The 20,759-nt window shown below is 57.1% G+C and overlaps 1 protein-coding gene across 4 annotated transcripts in view; it reads right to left on the reverse strand.

The window, feature by feature from the left end:
• TPO (thyroid peroxidase) overlaps positions 1-20,759 on the reverse strand; it is a 49,313-nt gene that overhangs the window by 18,891 nt on the left and 9,663 nt on the right. For 3 of the 4 annotated variants that reach the window (XM_040622871.1, XM_040622872.1, XM_040622870.1), the window contains exons 3-8: positions 15,137-15,306; positions 13,293-13,425; positions 7,615-7,744; positions 5,742-5,948; positions 3,786-4,304; positions 212-470 (exon numbers count right to left, since the gene is read on the reverse strand). In XM_040622871.1, the coding sequence (XP_040478805.1) occupies positions 212-470; positions 3,786-4,304; positions 5,742-5,948; positions 7,615-7,744; positions 13,293-13,425; positions 15,137-15,306 (1,418 nt within the window). The remainder of the gene's footprint in view (positions 1-211; positions 471-3,785; positions 4,305-5,741; positions 5,949-7,614; positions 7,745-13,292; positions 13,426-15,136; positions 15,307-20,759) is intronic. The other variant, XM_040622873.1, reaches the window with a different exon arrangement.

Below are 20,759 nucleotides of genomic sequence, written 5' to 3' on the forward strand. Positions count from 1 at the left end.
AGGTCCGAAGAAGGTCAGAAACCCGAGGGGGGTGTCTGGATGAGCAGTTCAGCCTTTAAAAGGCTTTGAAGGCATTTATTTCCCCCTTAAACACTGACAGTATTCAGTCCCGTGTGCTGGGAGGTGAAAGCACGCCCTCGCTGTGGGGTGGTGGGCTCTTCCGGGGAGCTGGCAGGAGGGAGGCCGAGCCCTGGCAGGAGGGGAGGCGCACCTTCCTTGAGGAGCCTCCAGGGGCTGAAGAAGGCATCCTGCAGCCGCAACGGGGGGAGGGCGGGGTGCTCCTGGAAGCGGGCGTCCAGCCGCCTCACCAGTGGGTGCACTGTGGCATGGCCGAAGCGGAAAGCAGCCGTGGAAAACACGTTGGACACGGTGGGGTCCACGGCAGGGTCGTAGCCCTCATAGGGGCCCACGTGTTGCTGGAAGGCCTCAGGGCCCAGGACTTTGGGGACATAGTCTCGCATGGTGATGATCTACGGAGAGAGGACAACAGGGGAGCTTCTGAGCAGGGGCGTGTGGCAGCAGGGCCCGCGGTGCCAGACTTGGGCCACAGGCAGTGACAGGGAAGGACTTCCTCCTGCATATCCCCGGGGGCCAGAGTTGTCCTGGGAGGGACATGCCATCCAGGTAAGGGGACAGGTGAACAGGTGATTGGATCCAAAGAGCATCCTCACGGCTTTGACACTTATGCGGCGGGGGGGCATGTCAGCGACACCCCCAAACACCCCCCAGGGCAGGGCAGGCCACATAAAGCTTGGGGGTGCACCACACAGAGACCGGCTGCCACATTGCACCCCTCGCCCAACCTCTTCGCCCCCTTCACCGTGGGCGCTCCACCGACGCCTGAGCTCAGAAGTCAGGTCCAGGCGCTTCAAGGAACCTGATCAGTAGAGGCTCAGGATTCAGACCCGTGAGTTCAAATCCCACCTCCTACTTCTCAGCTGTGCAACTCTGGTGGCTGGGGAGCTGGGTGGCCTCTCTGATCTGGCTTCCTTATCTGGAAAAGCCTTTATCACAGAGTTTTTGTGAGAGTAGAAAATACACGTGCTTTGCTCTGTTGGGTCTGTCATGTGGTCTCCATGTGGCAGACGTACTTATTACCAGAGCGGGTCAGTGCGTGTCGGAGGACCCCCTCCCCACAAGCTGAAAGGAAACGACACACCAGTTGAAGGTTACTGGTGATCTGAACGGCGCTGGCAGCTTAAGTCATGCTGGGACCCCTGTGCTATTCCTTCTTTTCCCCTGAACTCTGTCAGCTTGTTAGATCTTCACAACAGAAACAGGAGGGAAAGGGGCTGGCAGGGTCTCCACAGGAGCCAAAATGAGGCCTCATCCGATTTTGGAAGATGCACCACGGTGTCTAAACGGACAGGACAGACCTGGCGCATGAGCCTCGGCAGGCGCCTTTTGTGATCATGGGACCACGCGGTGTGCTGACTGGACGGGGTCTCTGTGGGCTCGCCCCACCTGCACTCAGGCCTCAAAGTGGTCTCTCAGAAAGGTACTCAGGAGCTCTGCAAGCCGGCTGCAGGTGCCTTCGTGGGATGGTGGGAGGGCTGGTGGCAGCCGGGGAAGACGCTCAGGTCTGCTCAGTCGGGCACGGCCGTGGGCGGCACAGGTCTACACCTGCAGATTTGCCACGTGGGAGCGCCTTCCTCACCTGCGGAGCGTCAGCGGCGGTCTCTGATTCCAGTGCCCGTAGCAGCGGAGGAGACCCGTCAGCGGTAACGAGGCCACCTTAGGCCTGTGGTTCCTGCTTGGTGCGGGCTCCCCAGAGGACGGGGTACGAGGGTTCTGCTTGTAGGTTTAACAGTGATTCTCTTTGTTGTAAAAATTAGTGTCAGATTCTTTCAGTATTTAAAGAGATTTTGGTCAATAAATGGCATCCAAAGAGCTACAAGCCAATAGGAGTGATTCTGTCCCAGAACATAAAGGTCTATCGGTTGTAGCAGATAAGCTATTCACGTTCTCCGACTGTTAGAAGAAACAACAGCTGCCATCTGCCTCCTTATAATAGGTCTCTTTCAAATAAGATGTGTTTCGGAACGCATGATCCGTACTTCGCAGGAGAGCAGCAGGGAGCGGCAGCCTCGGGTGTGCAGCCTCCGACCCGTTGGAGGGGTGGATGCACCGCGCCCCACGGCACTGCTGAGCATGTTTTCACCTCCAGGGCCTGGAAGACACTGAATGGAGGCTGGTCCAGTGCTCCTTGCCTGACAGGTCATCCCTGAGCCAGTTCAGGGACGAGTGAGAAGCATACGGGTCACTGAGCAGCATGCAGAGTGGTGATGACTTCGTCTCGAAGCTCCTGGCCCTCAGCCCAGGCTGGTTTCAGAGGCGTATCCGTGGGCTTCTCTGGACAGGAGGTCGGTGTGGCCCTTGCTGCCTAGTGTGGGCCAGGCTACACTTCCGCTTCTTCTCCCCACATCACAAGGGAAATGGCCTTCCTCTTCCTTGCCATGGACACAAGACCACTTTAAATTCCAGTGGAAAAGATTCTAAAGATGTCTGCTTTCCTCTCCCCCTTCTCTGAAGTTTGACCTGTGGTCCTAGGGGACACAGGGTGCATTGCCCTGAGCACTTCCTCTGAGCAGACCCCCAGAGGCGCCAGTGGGGAGGGAGACACTGGGGGCACGCCCTCATAGGGCTGACTGTTCCGGGGCAGAAGGGACCCCGGGGAACACCCTACAGAAGAAGTGGGGGTAAAGGCCTCCATGGGGAGTGCGTGGGGCTCTGGTGGACAGAGAGGAGCAGGTGTGGGGCTGGTGTGGGGCTGGTACAGGCTTCGCAGGTGCAGGAGGCAGAAGGTGCACCTCTGCTTCCGGTGTGGGGGGGGACCAGGAGCCAAGGCTGGGCCGCGTGTCCTTGGGCCTAGCTGCTCAGAGCAGGGGCGGTGGCAGTGGCTGGGCCTGCTCTCTCTCTTCCTCTAATTTGCAGACATTTCTTTTAATGACAGAATGCTTTTCAGAAGGGGAGAGAGCCAGACCGTGGAAGCAGGAAAGAGGGACAGTCTGCAGTCCACCAGGGACCTCTCGGACGCAGCCCACACCTCGGCAAGGGTTTTATCAACGCCAAACGCAACGTCTCGTTATTTTAGGGTTTCCGACGTATTTTCAAAAAACACCGAAGAGAAGCTGTTGACTGAAAAAAACACACCAGGGAATCTGAAAGTGAATGGTGAAGCCAAGAAATGTGGACATGGGGTGACTTGTCGGCTTCCCGCATAAGCTCCGCCCACTTTGTGTGCAGCCTGGTTCAGCAGCCAGGAGAGCAGTGTGACCACAGACAGCGCATGTCCATGGAGCTCACGCTCGCGGAAGGGGCACAGACACAACACAACCAAGCATGTTCCCGTCAGGGGGACACAGCCAGGAGGATTCCCCACGGCAGAGGAGGGGGTAAGACACCCCCAGTGGGAACCCGGGAACCCTTCCCTGAGCCTGAGTCCAACACCACTTTGTTCAAGGTCAGATCATGTCCAGCAAGCTACTTGAATTTTACTTACAACAGTGACGGGTTTCCAGGTCACATTATATGCTGTCCTCCAGGTCTGCCTAAATCCCACTCTCAGATCCTATATGGCTCCCACTTCTCTTAAATCACTCACTCCGCCTCTGGGAAGTGAGGTCCTAATTCGCGGGTGAGCTCGTCCAGACTGCGCCGTGTGTGCAATGGGAGCCTCGGACCCTCGGTTCGCGTGTCAGGATCCCACTTTCTACTCTGACCCCCGCACCCACCCAGCTCACGCGCCCACACGAGCACGCGGGACACCCCAGGGCCTTGCGCACCTGGTGCAGGGCGCCCACCACCTTGCGCGCCTCCTGGTAGGCCGTGTCGGCGCTCCAGTGCGCGTTGAGAGCCTTGAGCGCGGAGGCCAGGCGGTTGTGCTCGCGCAGCCACAGCGTGTGCACGGCCGTCAGAGCGGGGACTTCGCTGGCTCGGCCATCCCCTGCCAGGAAGCAGGGTGCCCCGGCCGTCCCGCGGGTGCCGGGCTCAGGCATGCAGGCTGTGGGTGCAGGAGGCCGCGTGAAGGGCAGGTAGGCGCGGCCGGCGTCCCAGTGGCGCGTGTTGACGCGGAGCAGCCCCTCAGCACTGGTCCAGTTGCGCAGCTGCTTCTCCAAGGCCGGGGAGCTGCCGTACACGGTGGACGCGTCCAGGAAAGAGGTCAGCCCGTTCATCTGCTGTCGCGGGTTGGCCGAGGTCACGTTGCCGAAGAAGGCGCCGTGGATCCCGGTGCCACAGGCGGCAGAGGAGCGGTAAAACGGCAAACAGGCGCCCCCCGCGGTCCCTGAGGCATTGGCGGGCAGCTGTCGGGAGAGGGGAGATGGAGTCACCCAGCCTCAGCAGACACACTGGAAGCTCGAGGCTGGCCACGGCCCTGGCCCCCAGGCGGCACTCTGTGCCCCATCCACTTCTGTCCCTACCCTCGGTTCCAGCTTGCCACCGGCTCCTGCCGGGGTCAGCGAGGTGAGAGGAGGCTGGGTTTTGGTGGCTGTGATCGATGCAGCCCATATGCTCTGCTGTCTTACCCCTTCTCCCGATTTTTCCCTTTGGTGTATTTCGTTTAGATGCCTGGCCTGTTGGGGACTCCTTGGCACGTGACCAAACGGTCCTAACTGCTGGTTCTCTTATCTGGCCCACCCGCCGGAAAGCCCTTCCAGGGTGGACCCCCTTCCAGTGTGGGCCCCCCTTCCAGGCACACAGCACAGACTGGAACAGCCTGGAACAGCGTGGCTGCTTGGCAAGGGTGCAGGGGGCGGATGCCAGTGAGGATGTGGCCCGGACTGCTCTTGGGTAGGAAGTGCCGCCTGCCAGTCTCCAAGATGTTTTCTACAGAGAAGCGATTAAAACCCCTACTTGTCCTGTCTCTTCCTTTGCTGGTAAGAGGGGACCTGAGAACAATATTTATGGGGACCAATTCTGCGATATCTGTGCCGATCATCACATGCACCGCCCCCTAGCTCTGCAGCGCTATCCCTGGCAGCCTGCCCGTTAGGTACACACACGGGCACCACGGCTAACGTCCAGAGACGTGCCTCGCTGCATTATTTGTGACGGCATGAAAACAGCAAAACTGAAAACTTAAATGCTTATGAACAAGCAAACTGGTTAATAGGTTATAATGCATATTTTAAGACTTTAAGAAGTCTTCAAACAATCAAATTTCTGTCCACTTAATGATATGGGGAGAAGTATACTAATTATTGCTAAGTGACCTGCACTGGGTTCAGAGCAACACACGTAGCAGGACATGCCAGCTGTACATGATGCACACACATGCACATGCTATGCACACACGTGCACACACATGCACACGCTATGTGCACACGCACACATGCACGCACTATACACATACATTCATGCGCTGTGCACACTGTGTACATACACACGCATGCACACATGCACATGCTATGCGCATACATGCAAGGCTATGCACACTGTGCACATGCAGGCGCTATGCACACACACATATGCACTATGAACACACCTGCACATGCACGCACACGGTGTACATACATGCACACGTGCACATACATGCACATGCTATGCTCACACGTGCACACCATGTGCACATGCGTGTGAGGACAATTTCTGGACAGATGCGCAGGATATTCCTGTTGTTACCTCCCTGCTCCCCGAACAGGACAAATGGGGGTTTTGACTTTTATTTATACTTCTCTGTTTGATTTTTTAAATGATATCTGTTACTTTCATAATAAACAATAAAAAATTTAAGATTCTACCTGTATGGGAAAACATGGGTTTTGGTTTTCACAGGTCAGCTGGCAATCAGCTCCTCCCCCAAATGCAGCTTTGCTAGTACTCTGAGGTGTGAACGCGATGTCGTGATCAATATACTGCCCCCACACCATCAGGAGGTCAGAATATTGGTCATCCTCTGTGACGGCCTCGTTGGGGACCTGGATGACTTGTCTTGTCACCTCCCGGACCTGGTGAGAGAGACCAGCATGTCCTGTGGGATGGATACCTGCAGAGAAAGAGGACAATGGGGGAGCCCCCACATCGGGACGCTCGCTCACGGGACGGGAAGCCCCACATCGGGGCGCTCGCTCACGGGACGGGGAGCCATTGGTGTGATAATGGCCATGACTCAGAGGGCAGGGCCGGGGGCCTCGAGGGCTGTTCCCAGGCCTGGACATGTTTGCAGATGTGATTACTCTGAGGACCTTGAGACAAGGGCTCTTCTGGGGCTCCAGGTGGATCCATCACAATCTCATGGTTCTTAAAATCTGAGAGCCTGTCCCACCTGTGGTCAGAGGGGATGTGGCTTTGGGGGCCGGGAAGAGGGTCCTCCGTAGCCCCGCTCACACCTGGTCGCAGCCCCGAGACCCACGTCACTCTTCTCACCTCCAGAACCATAGGATGGTGACTTGGAGTGGTTTCAGCAGGAGCAGGAACCTAGCAGCCCATGTTAGAGATTTCTGAGCTCCGAGCAGCCACGTAATTCTGACAAATACGGGTTTACAGAATCCTAGTCCCTTAACACTGAGAGTTCAGGGAGCCCTGGGCCTTGGACAGGCCTGGCATCTAGCAGAATGGGAAAGGTATTACTTCCTCCTTTAGGGACCGTCGAATGTAGACTGAGAGTGACCTGCAGAAAGGTACAGGGGACGACCACAGGCAGAGGGGCCGTGCCCTCCCCCAGGCCAGCCACCAGCCCCGACGCGGCTCCCAGCTGTGAGGAGCACGTGCGTTGCCCAGTGGCCATCTGCAAGAAGGGCCCAGGGAAATTGACCGCTTCTGTAGGGGAACCTGGGGATGGTGTACTGGTGCCCAAGCTGGTGTGGTCAGAGCCTGGACGCTCATGCTGAACAGACCGTTACTGTCCTATTTCTGGAGAAGTCCATGGTCACACGCAGTATAAGACCAGGCAGACTAGTTTATTCATGGAAGCAAGTAGTCAAATTGAGGGCAAAATATCCACTTTTTAACCCAATTGATCATTGGATTGGATATGAGTTTGCTTAGCAAATAATTTGCTTCTGGGAGTAAAACAGCAATCATCATTTTGCATGAGTGAGTGAATCACCTAACCGTTAAGTACCTTTGAATACACATCGCCCTCTGCCTACGGATGAAGGAATTTATTTCAAAATGCCAAAACGAGGGGCACCTGGCTGGCTCAGTCGATTAAGCAACTGACTCTTGGTTTTGGCTCAGGTCATGATCTCAGGGTTGTGATATCAAGACCGACATCGGGCTCCGGGACCTGCGGGGAATCTTGGGATTCTGTCTCTCCCTCTGCTCTTCGCCCCTCACCAAATAAATAAATCTTTACTGAAATATCGAAATGATTGTGAAGAGCAGAGAGTCAGACAAGCCTTAATCTGAATCTGCACCGTCCCAGTCACTGACTGGTGACTTTATCTCTCCACGCCTCAGCTCCCAAGCTGGGGAGCAGGGAGGGCGCAAAGCCGCCGAGCACAGGTGCCGTGATGTTGGACAGGACGGGGCTCTGTGAGCACGCTGCCTGGAGCCCGCCATCCGGAGCCTGGTCTCAGCAGCAGGCTGGCATCTTCCAAGACGGCGGGCGGTCTGGCAGCATGACGGGGACCGGGTTCCAGTGCCCTTTGCACAGTGTGTGGAGGCACCTACCGGGGGCAGTGGGAAGCCGTTGTACAGGAAGTGGGGGTTCCACCCTCTGGGCTCACTGATGCCGTCTTCGTAGGCAGGCGGCAGCCATCTCGCCAGGGCTGTGTTGGCAGCTCCCCACCTGGGGTGGTCTCTGTGGAAACAAACGTGAGACTTGTAACCGTAACATATCCTACATTTGGAAAAAAAATGATAGATGAATTAGACTGGAAATATCAGTTCAAAGAGCAAAAAGAAATGGGAATTTTTCTGTTAGAGAAAAATTTGTGCTTTTTTTTAAACAGATAATTTGGGTATAAAATCGTTATGGTGTTCACCTTCCCTTGGCATTTGTCAACCAAATCCACGCAGGAACACCCAGCAGCGGGGGCGTTTGTGCCGTCGTGGCAGGTCTTTGCAAAGAAGTGTGTGAGGCCAGTTTGGAGGCGTGTGGTCGACATGTGTCCGGGCTCAGGGGGCCACGCGGCCAAAGGGTTAGAGTTGGAAAAGACTGGGATCTAGACTTCTTTAACAAGTTCTCAGGCATCCGGTGTGCAGACAGTTGGAACATCAAAGTAGTGAAGTCTAAGAGAAGCATGACAAGCTGAACGATTTTGTAAAGTTTTTGGAGCATTCAGAAATATAAATATTTAAAAATCTGTTGCTTTGTTTTGACATGTTATTATCACGATTAAGGACACCACATACGTGATCATACTTCCATAAATGTGACTGACTTAGAAGCTTTGCCTAAGACTGAAAGGAACCGTGTGTGCGGAGATGACTTCTGCTCTGGGCAGGAAGGTTCAGCACATTTGAAGGCGAGACGCAGTTGTGGCCTCTGTGACACACAGAACGGACTGCGCTTCTCCTAATGGTGCCGCACAGCTCCGGACACGGGGAAAGGACTTCCCGCTGTGTCGCTCACACCGCCGCTGCCCCGGCCAGGAGCCCCCCGGAGGGACGCGCTAGCAGGAGGCGGGGTGGGGGCTCGGGTGCGTCTGCAGGGACAGTGGCTGGGGCACAATTCTATCATCAATCCTTCACTGATCTCCAGCGCACGCAAGCGGCTCCGTTTGTAGAATGACCTGGGACAGCGGAAGACTTAATTAGTGGCAGTAAGTCAGCGTGGGGGGACCGACGTGTGCTTTCCCAAAGGGTCAGGTTGTTACAGTTGGTTTGTCTTCACTGAAATTCCGCTGCTTGGGGGGAGGTGCCATCTCACTCCATTAAAAGTAATGAAATGTTCATTTAACTGCTTAGGCCATGATTTTTGTGCTGATTGACTTTTACCTCGGTAGCTTGCAGGCTGTCGCGAGGGCAGGACACTCGCCTTTGTGCACTTGACCTTCACAGCCAGAGCCCCAGCCTGCCCTGCGGGAGCCCAGGTGAGCGTGGCTGGTGCCGTTGGTGGACCTTCACATGGCCTCCCCACGAGGCCTCCGACGTCACTCCCGTGTCAGAAGAATCTGCCCGCCACGGGATTGACGTTTAGTTTCACATCACTGGTTTATTCGCTTTGGGTTTTGGCCGCGTGAGGGACATGGCCATAAGCCGGCTGGAGTGAGCGGACGGGAGCGTTTCCGGGGGAGAGGTTACAAGGACACAGCGGTTGGTGCTGCGATGTTTGGAAGCCCCTCTTAGAGGCTCCAGGCACCCTGGATGCCATGACACCCCGGGTTCTAAAGAGAGAGGCAGGTCCAACTTCCAGCCTGGCGGGATGTGGATGCAAGTCCACGGTGGATGCTGGGAGGCTCCCATGGGTGTCCTCCTGGCCACGGACATGGGAGCACCAGGACTGTGCGTGGTGCCTGCTCCAGAAGCAGCATCGCAGAGGGTCACATGCTGGGGGAAACTGCGACGGACCTTCGACCTCTGCAGTAGCGCATCCTTTCCACCCCCTTATCCGCAAGGGGTGTGCATCTGGGCAGCACGGCTGTGGGGGTACATGAAGACCCAGAGGGTCCCCACGTGGCCCAGGACCTAGCATGGCTCCTACGGTGCCTGATGCCCTGTCCGGCAGCCAGAAGCGTAAGGAAGCTCAGCCCATGGTGCGTGGGCCTCGGGCTGGAGCTCCGTGACGGCAGGTGGCGCAGACCCGCAAGCACATGGTTTGGTCGATGCTGTGCTTTTCCATCATGGGTATGGACTCAATGTGCTCCCCAAACTCTTCTGGCGTCATTTGTACCCACGTTATGTTCCACGTATTTCACGCAGGAAACCCACACCAGCAACATCTACTTCTCCTCAGACACACGAGCGTCCTGGGGCCTCAGGGGCGGCATTTTGTTTCGGTTCAAGCGCCAGTATTGTAAACGACCTTCGTGCCGCTTGGGCTCCGAGCAGCCTGTATCTGTTGTCTGGTGGCTACAGTTTGAAGCCTGCGGGAGACCGCTCTGTAAGGACATCCACTCCGGTAAGACCCGCAAGCTGTCACCTCGGCCAGACGGTTTCACGAGTTACATCAAAACACAAATGAGGAGAACCGACCACGCGTCAGGTGTCCAGAGGGAAAGGGAGCTGGTGGGTGAGTCTGCAGGTGCCGGGCAGACATACACCCACACGTGTTCACACGTTTGGAAGACAGATCCCAAATTTAGTTTGGGTTTTGACAGCTGTTTCGACAAATTAATGCAGAATTTTATACACAGCAAATTACACACTACACCCAGGTAGGTCTGGGGTTCGGCCTGTAGCTCAAATGCATGAATCAGATTTTGCCTGCAGAGTATATCACCTCCTCTAGGGACTCACATGTCCTGAGGTCAGGAATTCTCCGAGGATCAGGCTCCGAGCAGCATCACCACGTAACGGATTTGGGTGACGTCCTGCAGCCTGCCAGGCCGTTCCCACTCTGCCTGTGTGGCCACGCAGGACGCCCACTTGGCAGGCCTGGGCACGAAGCAGATGAGCCCAGTGACAGGTGGTGTCTCTGTCACTGTGTGGATGGAAACGTTGTCTGTAATCCTCACCCATCTGGGGACAGGTTAGAGACGCCAAGGGCCAGGCTTGCGGACAGTCATCGTTAACTTGACGGTAAGCCTGAGCCGGGAAAATTTTGCTGTAATTTTGAGGCTCAGCCATCGCCACAGTTGAGTACTTCACAGCTGCCTGGTGGTGGGAGTCCTGCTTGCAGGAAAAGGCACGTGGAATTACGTTTATGGCCCTCTGTGGCTAATACTGGGCCCAGAACCCAGAGGTCACATACTGTCCCGTCATTGGTGGTGATAATCACGGGAACGCTTACAGTATCGGGGTTGTAGACTGCACGCGAGGACCTGTGGAAATTCTGTCTGTCCAACACCAGAACGAGCTCTTCCAGGTAAGTACCCTTCCCTTGCACGAGGCAGAAACAGGGCCCGGAACGCCAACGACAGTCATCAAGTGTTCACTACCGCATCCAGCAGCCCCGCTGAGATCCGAGTTTACTGTAAAGGATGACAGCAGCAGGCACGCCCACACACTCACGCCCAGAAAACCCGGGCAGATGTGGGACCTGAGGGGCTGCCGAGGGCAGCGCTCCTGAGAGCAGAGTAGGGCCCCCGAAAACACGCACTGTACCTGCTTTCATGCACGCAACGCACGTGCAGCGCCACTCACGCCCTGCACACGAGACCGCAGAAATCCTTCCTTTCCACTTCCGGCTACTGACTTCATGGGGTGGATCTCAGCACTTGGCTACTCTCAGCAAAGGGAAAACGAACGTGCGAAGCCACAGCCCACGCCTGTGATGCCCACACACCACCCCACACTGCAGGGAATCTAGTAGAAATGGAGGAGTCTCTTCAATCCCCCCTTTGGAAATTCGGAAGTTATACAGTTAAATTCCAAATCACACTTGGCTTAAAGACAGAATGAAGGCCAACAGGCGGCCGGTACGCAGGACCAGAGCCCGTGGTTCCCTGCCCAAAGCAACAACAGGGGAAGAGGCGACTCCATTAAGGAAGAAAGAGAAAGCAGAAAACAGCCCCCTGTGCATTCACGTTCGAGTCTAGAAGACAGACAGCAACAGGGAAACAAGCCCCAGAGCAACAAGAAAGAAATTTTAGTAAAAAATCCAAAGCATAACACAGTGGTAAAGACCAATGTCTCAGAGACTGAATTCCTGGAAATCTTGTAACGAAGTCTGACCACTGGTGAGTCTCAAAAGAATAGCAACCCTAGCGTCCTGCTGATGACACGTGTGCCTTCAAAACGGAAATATAAGATGACGCTCTAACCCGGCAATTCTGTAGACTCAGCTCAAGAACCGCAACTACCCAGAGGGAAAACGCGCTCTCTCAGGTAAGAAATGCCGTCCCAAGCCTCTAGACCCTCTATCCGAACAAACCGCGGTTAAACATGCCGGGGGTGTCGCACAGAAACTGCGGAGCGGGCTGGACCCGGGCCACGAAAGCACGCACGTGCCCAGACACGACCCGGGGCAGCCCCTGAGCGGGGTATCGTGTGCACTGAGGACCCCCACCCTCGGCAGCCTGTGCCCCAGGAAGACCCACCACCGTTGGGGAGCGAGCAGTGGACAGAGGAGAAAGGCCTGGCCAGGAGAGGGGCCGAGACAAGATCTCTGGATGGGGCTTCCCTGGGGCTGGGCCGGGGGACATCCTGCCCCCACAGAACGGACCTGGAAGGCTGAGCTGAGGGGCCCAAGCCCTCCTGGGGAGAGGACTGGAGAGGGGATGCTCTCGAGGGCGTGAGCAGTGGCTTTAACAGAGTGTAGGAGGGGACGTGGGACATCCCGGGAATCCCATGCATCCTGGGTGATTGGTTCACTCAGATGTTACCCTCTGTCCTGAACTGCAGACTGGACCACGTGCCCCCGCCTGGTGGCAGCAGCCCCCGTGAGCCCCGTGACCAGACACATGGCCTGCACCGTGTTGTTTCATTCTGAGGTTTGCTCTGCGTTTCTGGTTGGTCCGGGAGCAGAGTTATCATAGGACCTAGCCTTCAAACTGAGAAACTCTGTAATAAAAATGGGAGCTAGTCCTGTTTATGCTGGACCCACTGGGGACCGTGGTCCCATCCATCAGCTCTGTGAGGACAGAGCTGTTGTATTCCCCAGCATGTGTCACAGGGCCTGGCTCAGGGTGCTCAGCGTTTGAATAAATATAGGAAGGAAGGGAGGGAGGGAGGGAGGGAGGAAGGAAGGAAGGAAGGAAGGAAGGAAGGAAGGAAGGAAGGGCTGCCATCTTTTTCCCAGCCCCACCCTGGGGACAGGGCCACAGCTGTGCTGTCCTCCAGTACCTGGGTGGCTGCTCTGGTGCAAACCTGCATTAGGGGCCCCGTGGTCGTCCTCCACCTGTGACCCGGACGTCTGGGCCTGATGGAGCCGCATTCCTCAGCACTCATCCTTCTCAGGGTTCGGATCCCAGTCGAGCCCACGGCTCCTGGGCCTTCTCAGAACCCGACCCTAGGGGACACTTTGTGGAAGGTATGGGGCAGCGTCCAGGGGACACCTGTGGATGGTGTGGACAGATGTCTAAAGGACACCTGCAGACAGGGTGGGGCAGCGTCCAGGTGACACTGGTCGATGGGGTCACGTCAGGGGGGCACCCAAAAATGCGGCGGGGCAGGTGGGGTGGTCCAGGGCACTCAGAGGCGGGAGAAGACCCCAGGTGGTCTGCAGCCCCCCTCGGGACGGCCTCTAACACTGTTGCAGCCCAGCTGCTGCCAGAAGACGGAGCAGACCCGAAGGAGACACCTACCTGTTGTTACAGGCGCCCGTGATGAGCCTGTACTTGCTGGCCAGGCAGGTGTTTGGACATCGGGGGGGCAGCATGTAAGGCAGGCATCCGGACACATTCGCAATTGTGTTCAGCACATCTTCCGGCAGGACATCTGAGGAGAAACAGCTGCGCATCAACCGCCGTTTGTAATGACGTGCCTGCGGCCGTACACGCGGGAGGGAAGGCGGTCTCAGACGGGGCCGCAGCCTCTGCGCGGGGGACTCCCACGTCCGCCATGCCTCTTCTGGGGTGAGGGCTTCCTTCTCCTTCAAACCAGTTGCTCTCAATAATCCCCACGTGCTTCCTCGCTGGTCTGCTTTGCGACCATTCAGGAAAGCAAGTCAGAGCTCCGAGCCCCCAGACCCAGAAAGCAAGCTTATTTATATATTTATTTCCCCAATTCTGTTGCTGTTTATTCAACAAATCAGACCAAAGGTTCTTGGTTCTTCAGTTCTGCGTCTCAGGGGAGACCAACCCACCAGACTGATCTCCCCAAGCGCCTGCCTCCCCAGCAGCTGAGCAAGGGCACTGACCCTGGAGCAGGTGCTGGGGCCAGGGGTCCATGCACACACAACGGGACGGGGCCTGGGCATGCACGACTGGCCTTAGAAACATTGCTCAACCCCACAATTTGAAACAAAACCATGTCCAGTGAACCGCTGGTTGCTATGAAGTCTATTGAACCTGTTAAGTGTGGTATCTGAGAATTCTAGTGAGTCCTGACTTAGCTAAGCCTATCTTATTCTAAAAGCTAACTAGGATGTGTCATATATGTACGATGGAATATTACGCAGCCATCAAAATAATGAAATCTTGCCATTCCCAACGATGTGGATGCAGCTAAAGGGTGTTGTGCTGAGTGAAATAAGTCAGTGAGAGAAAGACACCACATGAGTTCACTCATACGTGGAATTTAAGAAACAAAACAGATGCACATATGGAAATGGGGGAGAAGAGAAAGGGGGAAACAAACCATAAGAGACTCTTTACACTAGAGAACAGAGGGAGGGCTGCTGGAATGAGGGGGTGGGGGATGGGCTAGATGGGGGATGGGCATCGAGGAGGGCACCTATTGGGATGAGCACTGGGTGTTGCAGGTAAGTGGTGAATCACTGAATGCTACTCCTGAAACCAGTTTTACCATATGTGTTAACTAAGTAGATTTAAATAAAAAGTCTAAATAAATTAAAGAAAATAAAAGTAAATAAAAGACATAAAGGCTAAGTCGGCATTAAGTGTGTACAGCTCTTTCGGTGGGAGAACTCAGAGACCAAGTAGCTCGAGACACCACACTGAAACAATCTGCGTAAGTCCGTTTCTTACAACCCTGCCTTCTAGTTCCCCATCCCAGACTCACGGACCACCCGGAGGTCACAGCGGCAGCAGTGCCCTGTCTTGCACCAAGAGGCTGCCTTGCTCTGCCAGCAGCCAGTATTGTCCCCAGTTCAGGGTCGAGCAAACCGGTTCTCAAAGGCCTGGAGTACGTAACAAGGCCCCAGCCACGCAGCGGAGAGCGGCTCGCCATCCTTGCCACCTGCCCCAGGCTGCTCCCACGTGACCGCGCCTCCTGGAACAGCCCTGCAAACAGCTCCCCACGCTCTTGGACACCACGATACCCCGCAGAGGGACAGGTACCTCCCAGGCGAACCCAGACATGATCTCACGCCTGTTCGAGCAGTGGTTAAAGATCCGCCGTGTCTGTCCTGAGAGTGAGCGTGGAGCCGAGCAAGAAGCGCCCGTGCATTCCCCGCCCAGCCCTGGGGTCTGCCCCTCGGGGGCCGCTGCTCGGGGCGGGGTGGGGGGGAGGCATCTCAGGGGCTCACCGGTGGGTGGCCGAGATCGCCCGAGCTTCCCGTAGACTCTTGTCTTCAGGGCCCGCACGGAAGCTTCCATGATCTCGGCCGCTCGGGAGATGGCTCTGCTGGTTGGCTCAGGGAGTTTGGAGAAAGACAGAAGCCGTGATGGAGATGGGATCTCTCTTTTGCTGAGGTCTCTGCAGCACAAGAGGAGACATAAAGCGGGTTACTGGTAGACGGCTGCTTTTGTACGTAATCACTACTCACTTCGGTGCGGAGTACGTGCCAGGGACCAGCACCATGCGGGTTCTAGAAGGGCGTATCTGGAGGCCATCCACCAGGACTGCGGTAGAGGGACAGGACTTGGGTGAGATAAACCTTCTCACCGAAATCCAGTTAGACGACTTTGCTGTGTTCCAGCGGGTGAGCGAGGGGCCCTGAGCACATGCAGCCCTATTGAGCCCCTGGGGCCAAGTGTTCGCCAGCCAGCCCCTCCCCCTCCAGTCAGAGAATCAATCCCACAGGGCAGAACAGGCCAACAGCGCCGTTTGCGGTGGGCCTGAAACCGCGCTGACAGGGAGCGCCATGCCCTGTCCCCAGCGCCCTGCATACCCGGCCTCTCACATTCCAGCAACTCCAGCCCACATGCTCACAGCATCTTGGGGCCAGGGGCCCGGGGGCAGGGAGCCCGAACTGGCATCCCCCCGCGGCCCCAGGTAGAGCCAGGAGCTGGCGGGAAGCCCCTCCGGCTGCCCTGAGATCTGCTCCTTGTGACGCTGCAGACTTGGCAGAACCTTCCAGGGGCACAGATCTACTGCAGCCCCGTCCCCAGGCCTCAGCCTGGGGCACTGACGTCCCAGCACGAACCACCGAGACAAAGCCCAAGGCCACAGACCTCGTGAACACGGCCACGTGAGGGGCCACGTCCCCACAGGCGCGGAGGCTGGATCCAGCGCAGGTGGGCTTGAAAAGCCGCTTCAGGGAAGGGCCTGGGCGCTTCTCTTCGGGACGGAGCCCGCACGGGCAGCTGCACCCCCTCAGGAGTCTGCAGTGGCCAAGCTCCCACCTCGTTACTCTGCCTCTGGGACCAGGTTCCCAACCACGCTTCCTGGTGATGTGTGCACACGCCATACGTGTGTGCACACGCATGTGCGGGGTCTCTGGGCTTCCCACGCAGGCCTCAGAGCCAGCAGAGCGGGCCACGGGGTCCGCCGGGTGAGGGTGTGAACCTCATCTCAGCCTCTGCACATCAGCGTGCGAAGCCTGTCCTGCCTCGCAAGCGTGTGGGGAGAGGACATGAATTCGTGTCCGCATATCTCTTTAAACAGGTCTGGACCCTGGACGGGAAATTAGTAAATGGTGTCTAGTGCGGCTTCCATCAGCAGCAATTTCTGAATCACGTCTCTAATACCATAAAAGACTCCTGCGTGTTCCGGTTTGTGGGAATGGCGCTTGTTTGCGGGGCTGTGCAGGAGTTCTGAGCGCTGACCCAGAGCGCGCCATCCCCACGCTGGCGAGGAGGAAAGCAGGCCCCATGCGGAGGCCCAGTGGGTTTGCACCTGCCGTCGGTCTTCGGGCTGTAAGGCCAGCATCTTCAGCACGACGCCACGCTTCTTCCGTGAGGACAGGAGACCATCACGGGTCACCCCGAACAGCGGAGTGTGAGTGCAGGAAGTACACACACTCATTTCGTTTCTCTTGTGCACTGAGAACGCGCAAGGAGGTCTCCCTATCTCCCCTCCAGAGAGGGAAGAACAGGCCTTATGCCCGTGGCCAGACTCATGCCACCTTGTGGCCCAGTCTGCCAGTTCTGGGGACAAACAGACTCATTCAACAAAAGTCCATGGCTGAGAAAGGTGTTCTGCCTCAGGAGAAACCTTTAAATGCAGAAACCAGTGCGGTCGTTGGGAGAAGAGCCACAAAGGTGTCCAGGAGAAGCGAGCCAGGGAGGGGATGGCCCGAGGCCAGTCCCCAGTCCTCCCAGGGAATGAGGGAGACAGGCGCGTGGGGTGAGGACCACCCTGGGGGTGGGAGCCACAACATCCTGAGCCTGGGGCCGGCGGCCCAGGAGCCACAGGTGTAAGCAGGTGCTCTCCTCCTCCACCTCTGCCCCAGGGTGACCCCTGAGCGCATCAGGATGCATGTGCATTGTGGGCACAGCCCCCATGGAGAAAGGCCCCCACGAGGTTCCCGCACAAACCTTGTCCTCCATTAGAAACCTCACCCCTGCACGCCCGAGCTCGTCCCCCCCAGAGAGGCCGGTAGTGTCCGATGCCACAATAGCCCGGGCGGCTCCAGCTCAAGCTCCAGTTCGTGAATTGCTCCGTGCTTTCCTCGCGGCCGTCCTTGGCACACACCACACACTCCTGCTCATCGTCTTGGTGCCACAACTGCAAGTGGCTAAGGGCTGAGAGGCGTGGCCCTGGTTTCCCGGACCAGCCCCTCTGTGAGGTTCAGAGGCAGAATGGGCTCTGTAATTGTGTTCACTTTGACTTGCTAACATCCAAGAGTTGCTCAGAGTCATGGCTGTCCTAATGCACGGACATCCTGAGAACCTGCAGACCCCTCCCTCCACCACCTGGAGGGAGCACACCTGTTACTCAGAGAGCGACGTGCTGAACCCTGCATGGGCTGCCCTGACCCCAAGAGCAGGATGGCAGGGGCCTGGGGTCTGACACAGTTCATGACCCAGGGGGCCACCCCCTCCATAGCTCAGACTCTGCAGGTCCCAGGAGTTGTTGGAGGGAATCCTTCTTGGGGCTTTGTTTAAACCCTCGTGACTCTGTGTGCACCAGTGTGCACGCACATGCACATGCTCATTCTATGGGTATGTGCACACACACGTACACAGGCACAGTGACGGGAGCCCAGTGTTCACCAACAGAACTGAGACAAAGCCCGGGGAGCCTCTGTGGTGAGCAGCCTGACGAGACACGTCCTCACGTCCAGACCTGGGCTGGCCCAGCTAGGAGCGAGGACTGAAGAACATCAGCCCCTGCTCTTGGCCCCTCTGCCCTGGCCTCCTGCAGACACAGTGCCCTGCCGTGGCCCAGACCTGCCCTGGCTGGCGGCAGACCCTCTTGCACTTCCCACAGAAGGGCTTCCATGGAAGGGCATCCTCCGGGGCCCAGGCTGCTCCTGCCTGGACTGCTTCCCCGGGCTTCTTGTCAACCTGGGCACCCCAAAGGCACCAAGGTGAGGCTGTGCTGCCCTCTCCTCTGTCCAAGGTCCTGTCTGCTGGGTGACCCCACAGGGCACTGTGGACATAAACCATTCCCTGCCTGGCCCTGGCTCCAGGTGGCTGCATCTCAAGTGCCCGCCTCCCACACCTCAGCCTGGTCTCCGGGATGGGCGGCCCCTCGTCCTGGAGTCCACATGTGGGGCTGGCTGTTCCGGTCCCACCACGGGCTGGGGACAACTGCAGGTTGGGCTGCTGGCATAGGTCCCTCAGGCTCCTGGGCTTCTCCCCACAGAGATGCTTTTGCTGTGGTCACCTTCCCCCCGTAGCCACCTCGTGAGGACGCCAGGGGTCCTGGCTTGGGTCACGTCCACACCCCTGGGCCACAGCTGCAATTTGTCTTAAGGCCGCAGCTTTAGGATGTGAGTAAGCTATTAAGAATGAAGACCTACCCTCTTATACCTGATTTTGAACTCAGATCTGGGGAACGTGGGCTCTCGCCGGCTCCGAGTTCTCTGTGTGAGGACACCCCACATCACATCTGGGCTCCCATCGTTACCCTGGGTCTCTGGGACACACAGCCATCTACTCCTGACACCATAATGCTCCCTGGTCCTCCTCTGCGCCCGGCAGGCCCAGAACCGTCTTCATGTCCGCAGTGGACAGGATCAAGGCAGTCGCAGGGGCGGGGGCACTGGGCCGCACGTGGTCTGAACTTCCAGCAAACCTGAATGCTACCAGGCAGGGAGGGTTTAGCGCCCGGGGACGAGAGCCATGGCAGACTGGCAGCGGCCTGGCACCGTGCCATGTAGACTAATACAAGCGTTTGGTTCTTGTGTCCATCTCCAGACCCAGAGCCTGCCCAGCATCACCGCCTCTCCCCTGCTGAAGCATCGAGGAGAGAGGAGTGTTTGCCCCGGCCCACGGGGGACGCTTGTGCGCACACGGCTGTGCACAGGCTCCTCCTGGGAGCGTGAGGAAGAAATAGTCAACAGCCCTTAGAGGCAAGTCAGTGAGCACTGGAGGCATCCAGGACCCTCCCTCTCTGGGATCATCAGTGGGACCCGCAGGGAGGTGGCAGAGGTTCTTCCCAATACACGGGCCTCTGGGCTCACCATCTGCTCACCTGTCCACTCACTCACCTGGGCCACTTTCCACCAGCACCTCCAGCCCAGAGCCCAGGTCCCTGTCTATACGTGATCCTGAGGCCCAGCATCTCCTCCAGCCTGGCACGGAGGGCTGGTGAGCCCCTGGCAGGGCAGCACGACCCGTCCTCACTGCTCTGCCCCAGCATTCAGCCCAGAACATGGCCTCCTGTCCTGCTGCCGGAGATCATGCTCACACTCCTAGGCTGGTTTGTCTGGCTCCAGAGACTGTTCCGGGATGCTCTCCTGCACCTAGCTGACTGCTGCCTGCACCCGGACCCCCAGGAGCCTCCCCGCCACTGCACACAGCCAGTGTCTTCCAGCCCTGAGGGCAGGGTGAGCCTTGTCACTGCCCAGAGCACGTGGGAAACTGGGATCATGGTCCTGAGTACCTGGGGTCACAGCCCCGAGGATACAGGGTCACAGCCCCAACTATCTGGGCTCACAGCTCGGGCCTGAGGGGTCCCAGCCCCAAGCACGTGGGGTCCCAGCCCCGAGCATGAGGGATCCCAGCCCTGAGTACGTGGGGTCCTAGGCTTCAGTATACAGGTCGACAGCCCCCAGCTGGTGGGCTCAGCCCTGAGTGTCTGCACTGGAAGGTCAACGATGTAGGGTCACAGCCCTGGAGGTGGCATCACTGTCTTGAGTCCAGGCATCATAACCCTGAGTACGTGGGGTCAAAGCTCAGAACGTGTGTGGTAACAGCCCCGAACACGTGGGGTCCTGGCCCTGGGCACACGGGTCATGTGGTCAATTCATGGCACCGTCCTTCCTTGACTCTCTTTACTCTCCTTCTCCCTTCTCCCCTCCGGGTCTTCCTCCTCTGCCTTCTCTGCCCTCCATCTGCCTCTTTCTCCTTTCCTGTGTGCCTGTCTCTCTCTGTTTCAAACCAGCAGGGACAAAGCTGCCCCGTCGTCCACCAGGCGGCCTCCCAGTGGCAGGGGTGACTCCTGTATCCAGGTCATGGGTCTCACGCATGTTTGCGGGATGAAGATAGTAAAGGTGTTCGATCCTTCCAGTGACCACCATGCACCCACAGATTGGATTTTTCTTCTGGTTTTAGAAGAATTCACAAAAGAAGCCGACGTCACATGCTGCATGGACTGTGGTTTTAGAACACAAGGTGCTTTAGAAGCTTTTCAACAATCAGGATAAAAAATACTGAGAAATTATTGTATTTGGATAACTCAGGTTGCATGTTTTATTATTTCATAAATAATAAATTAATTAAATGAGCATGCAATTATTGGGGGATTTTTGTTGACATTTAATTATTTATTGAAATGTAATAATCCAGAGCGCCTGGGTGGCGCAGTCGGTTAAGCGT

Source organism: Ursus maritimus, unplaced genomic scaffold (assembly GCF_017311325.1).
Source record: "Ursus maritimus isolate PB19 unplaced genomic scaffold, ASM1731132v1 scaffold_6, whole genome shotgun sequence".
Taxonomy (NCBI): Eukaryota; Metazoa; Chordata; class Mammalia; order Carnivora; family Ursidae; genus Ursus; species Ursus maritimus.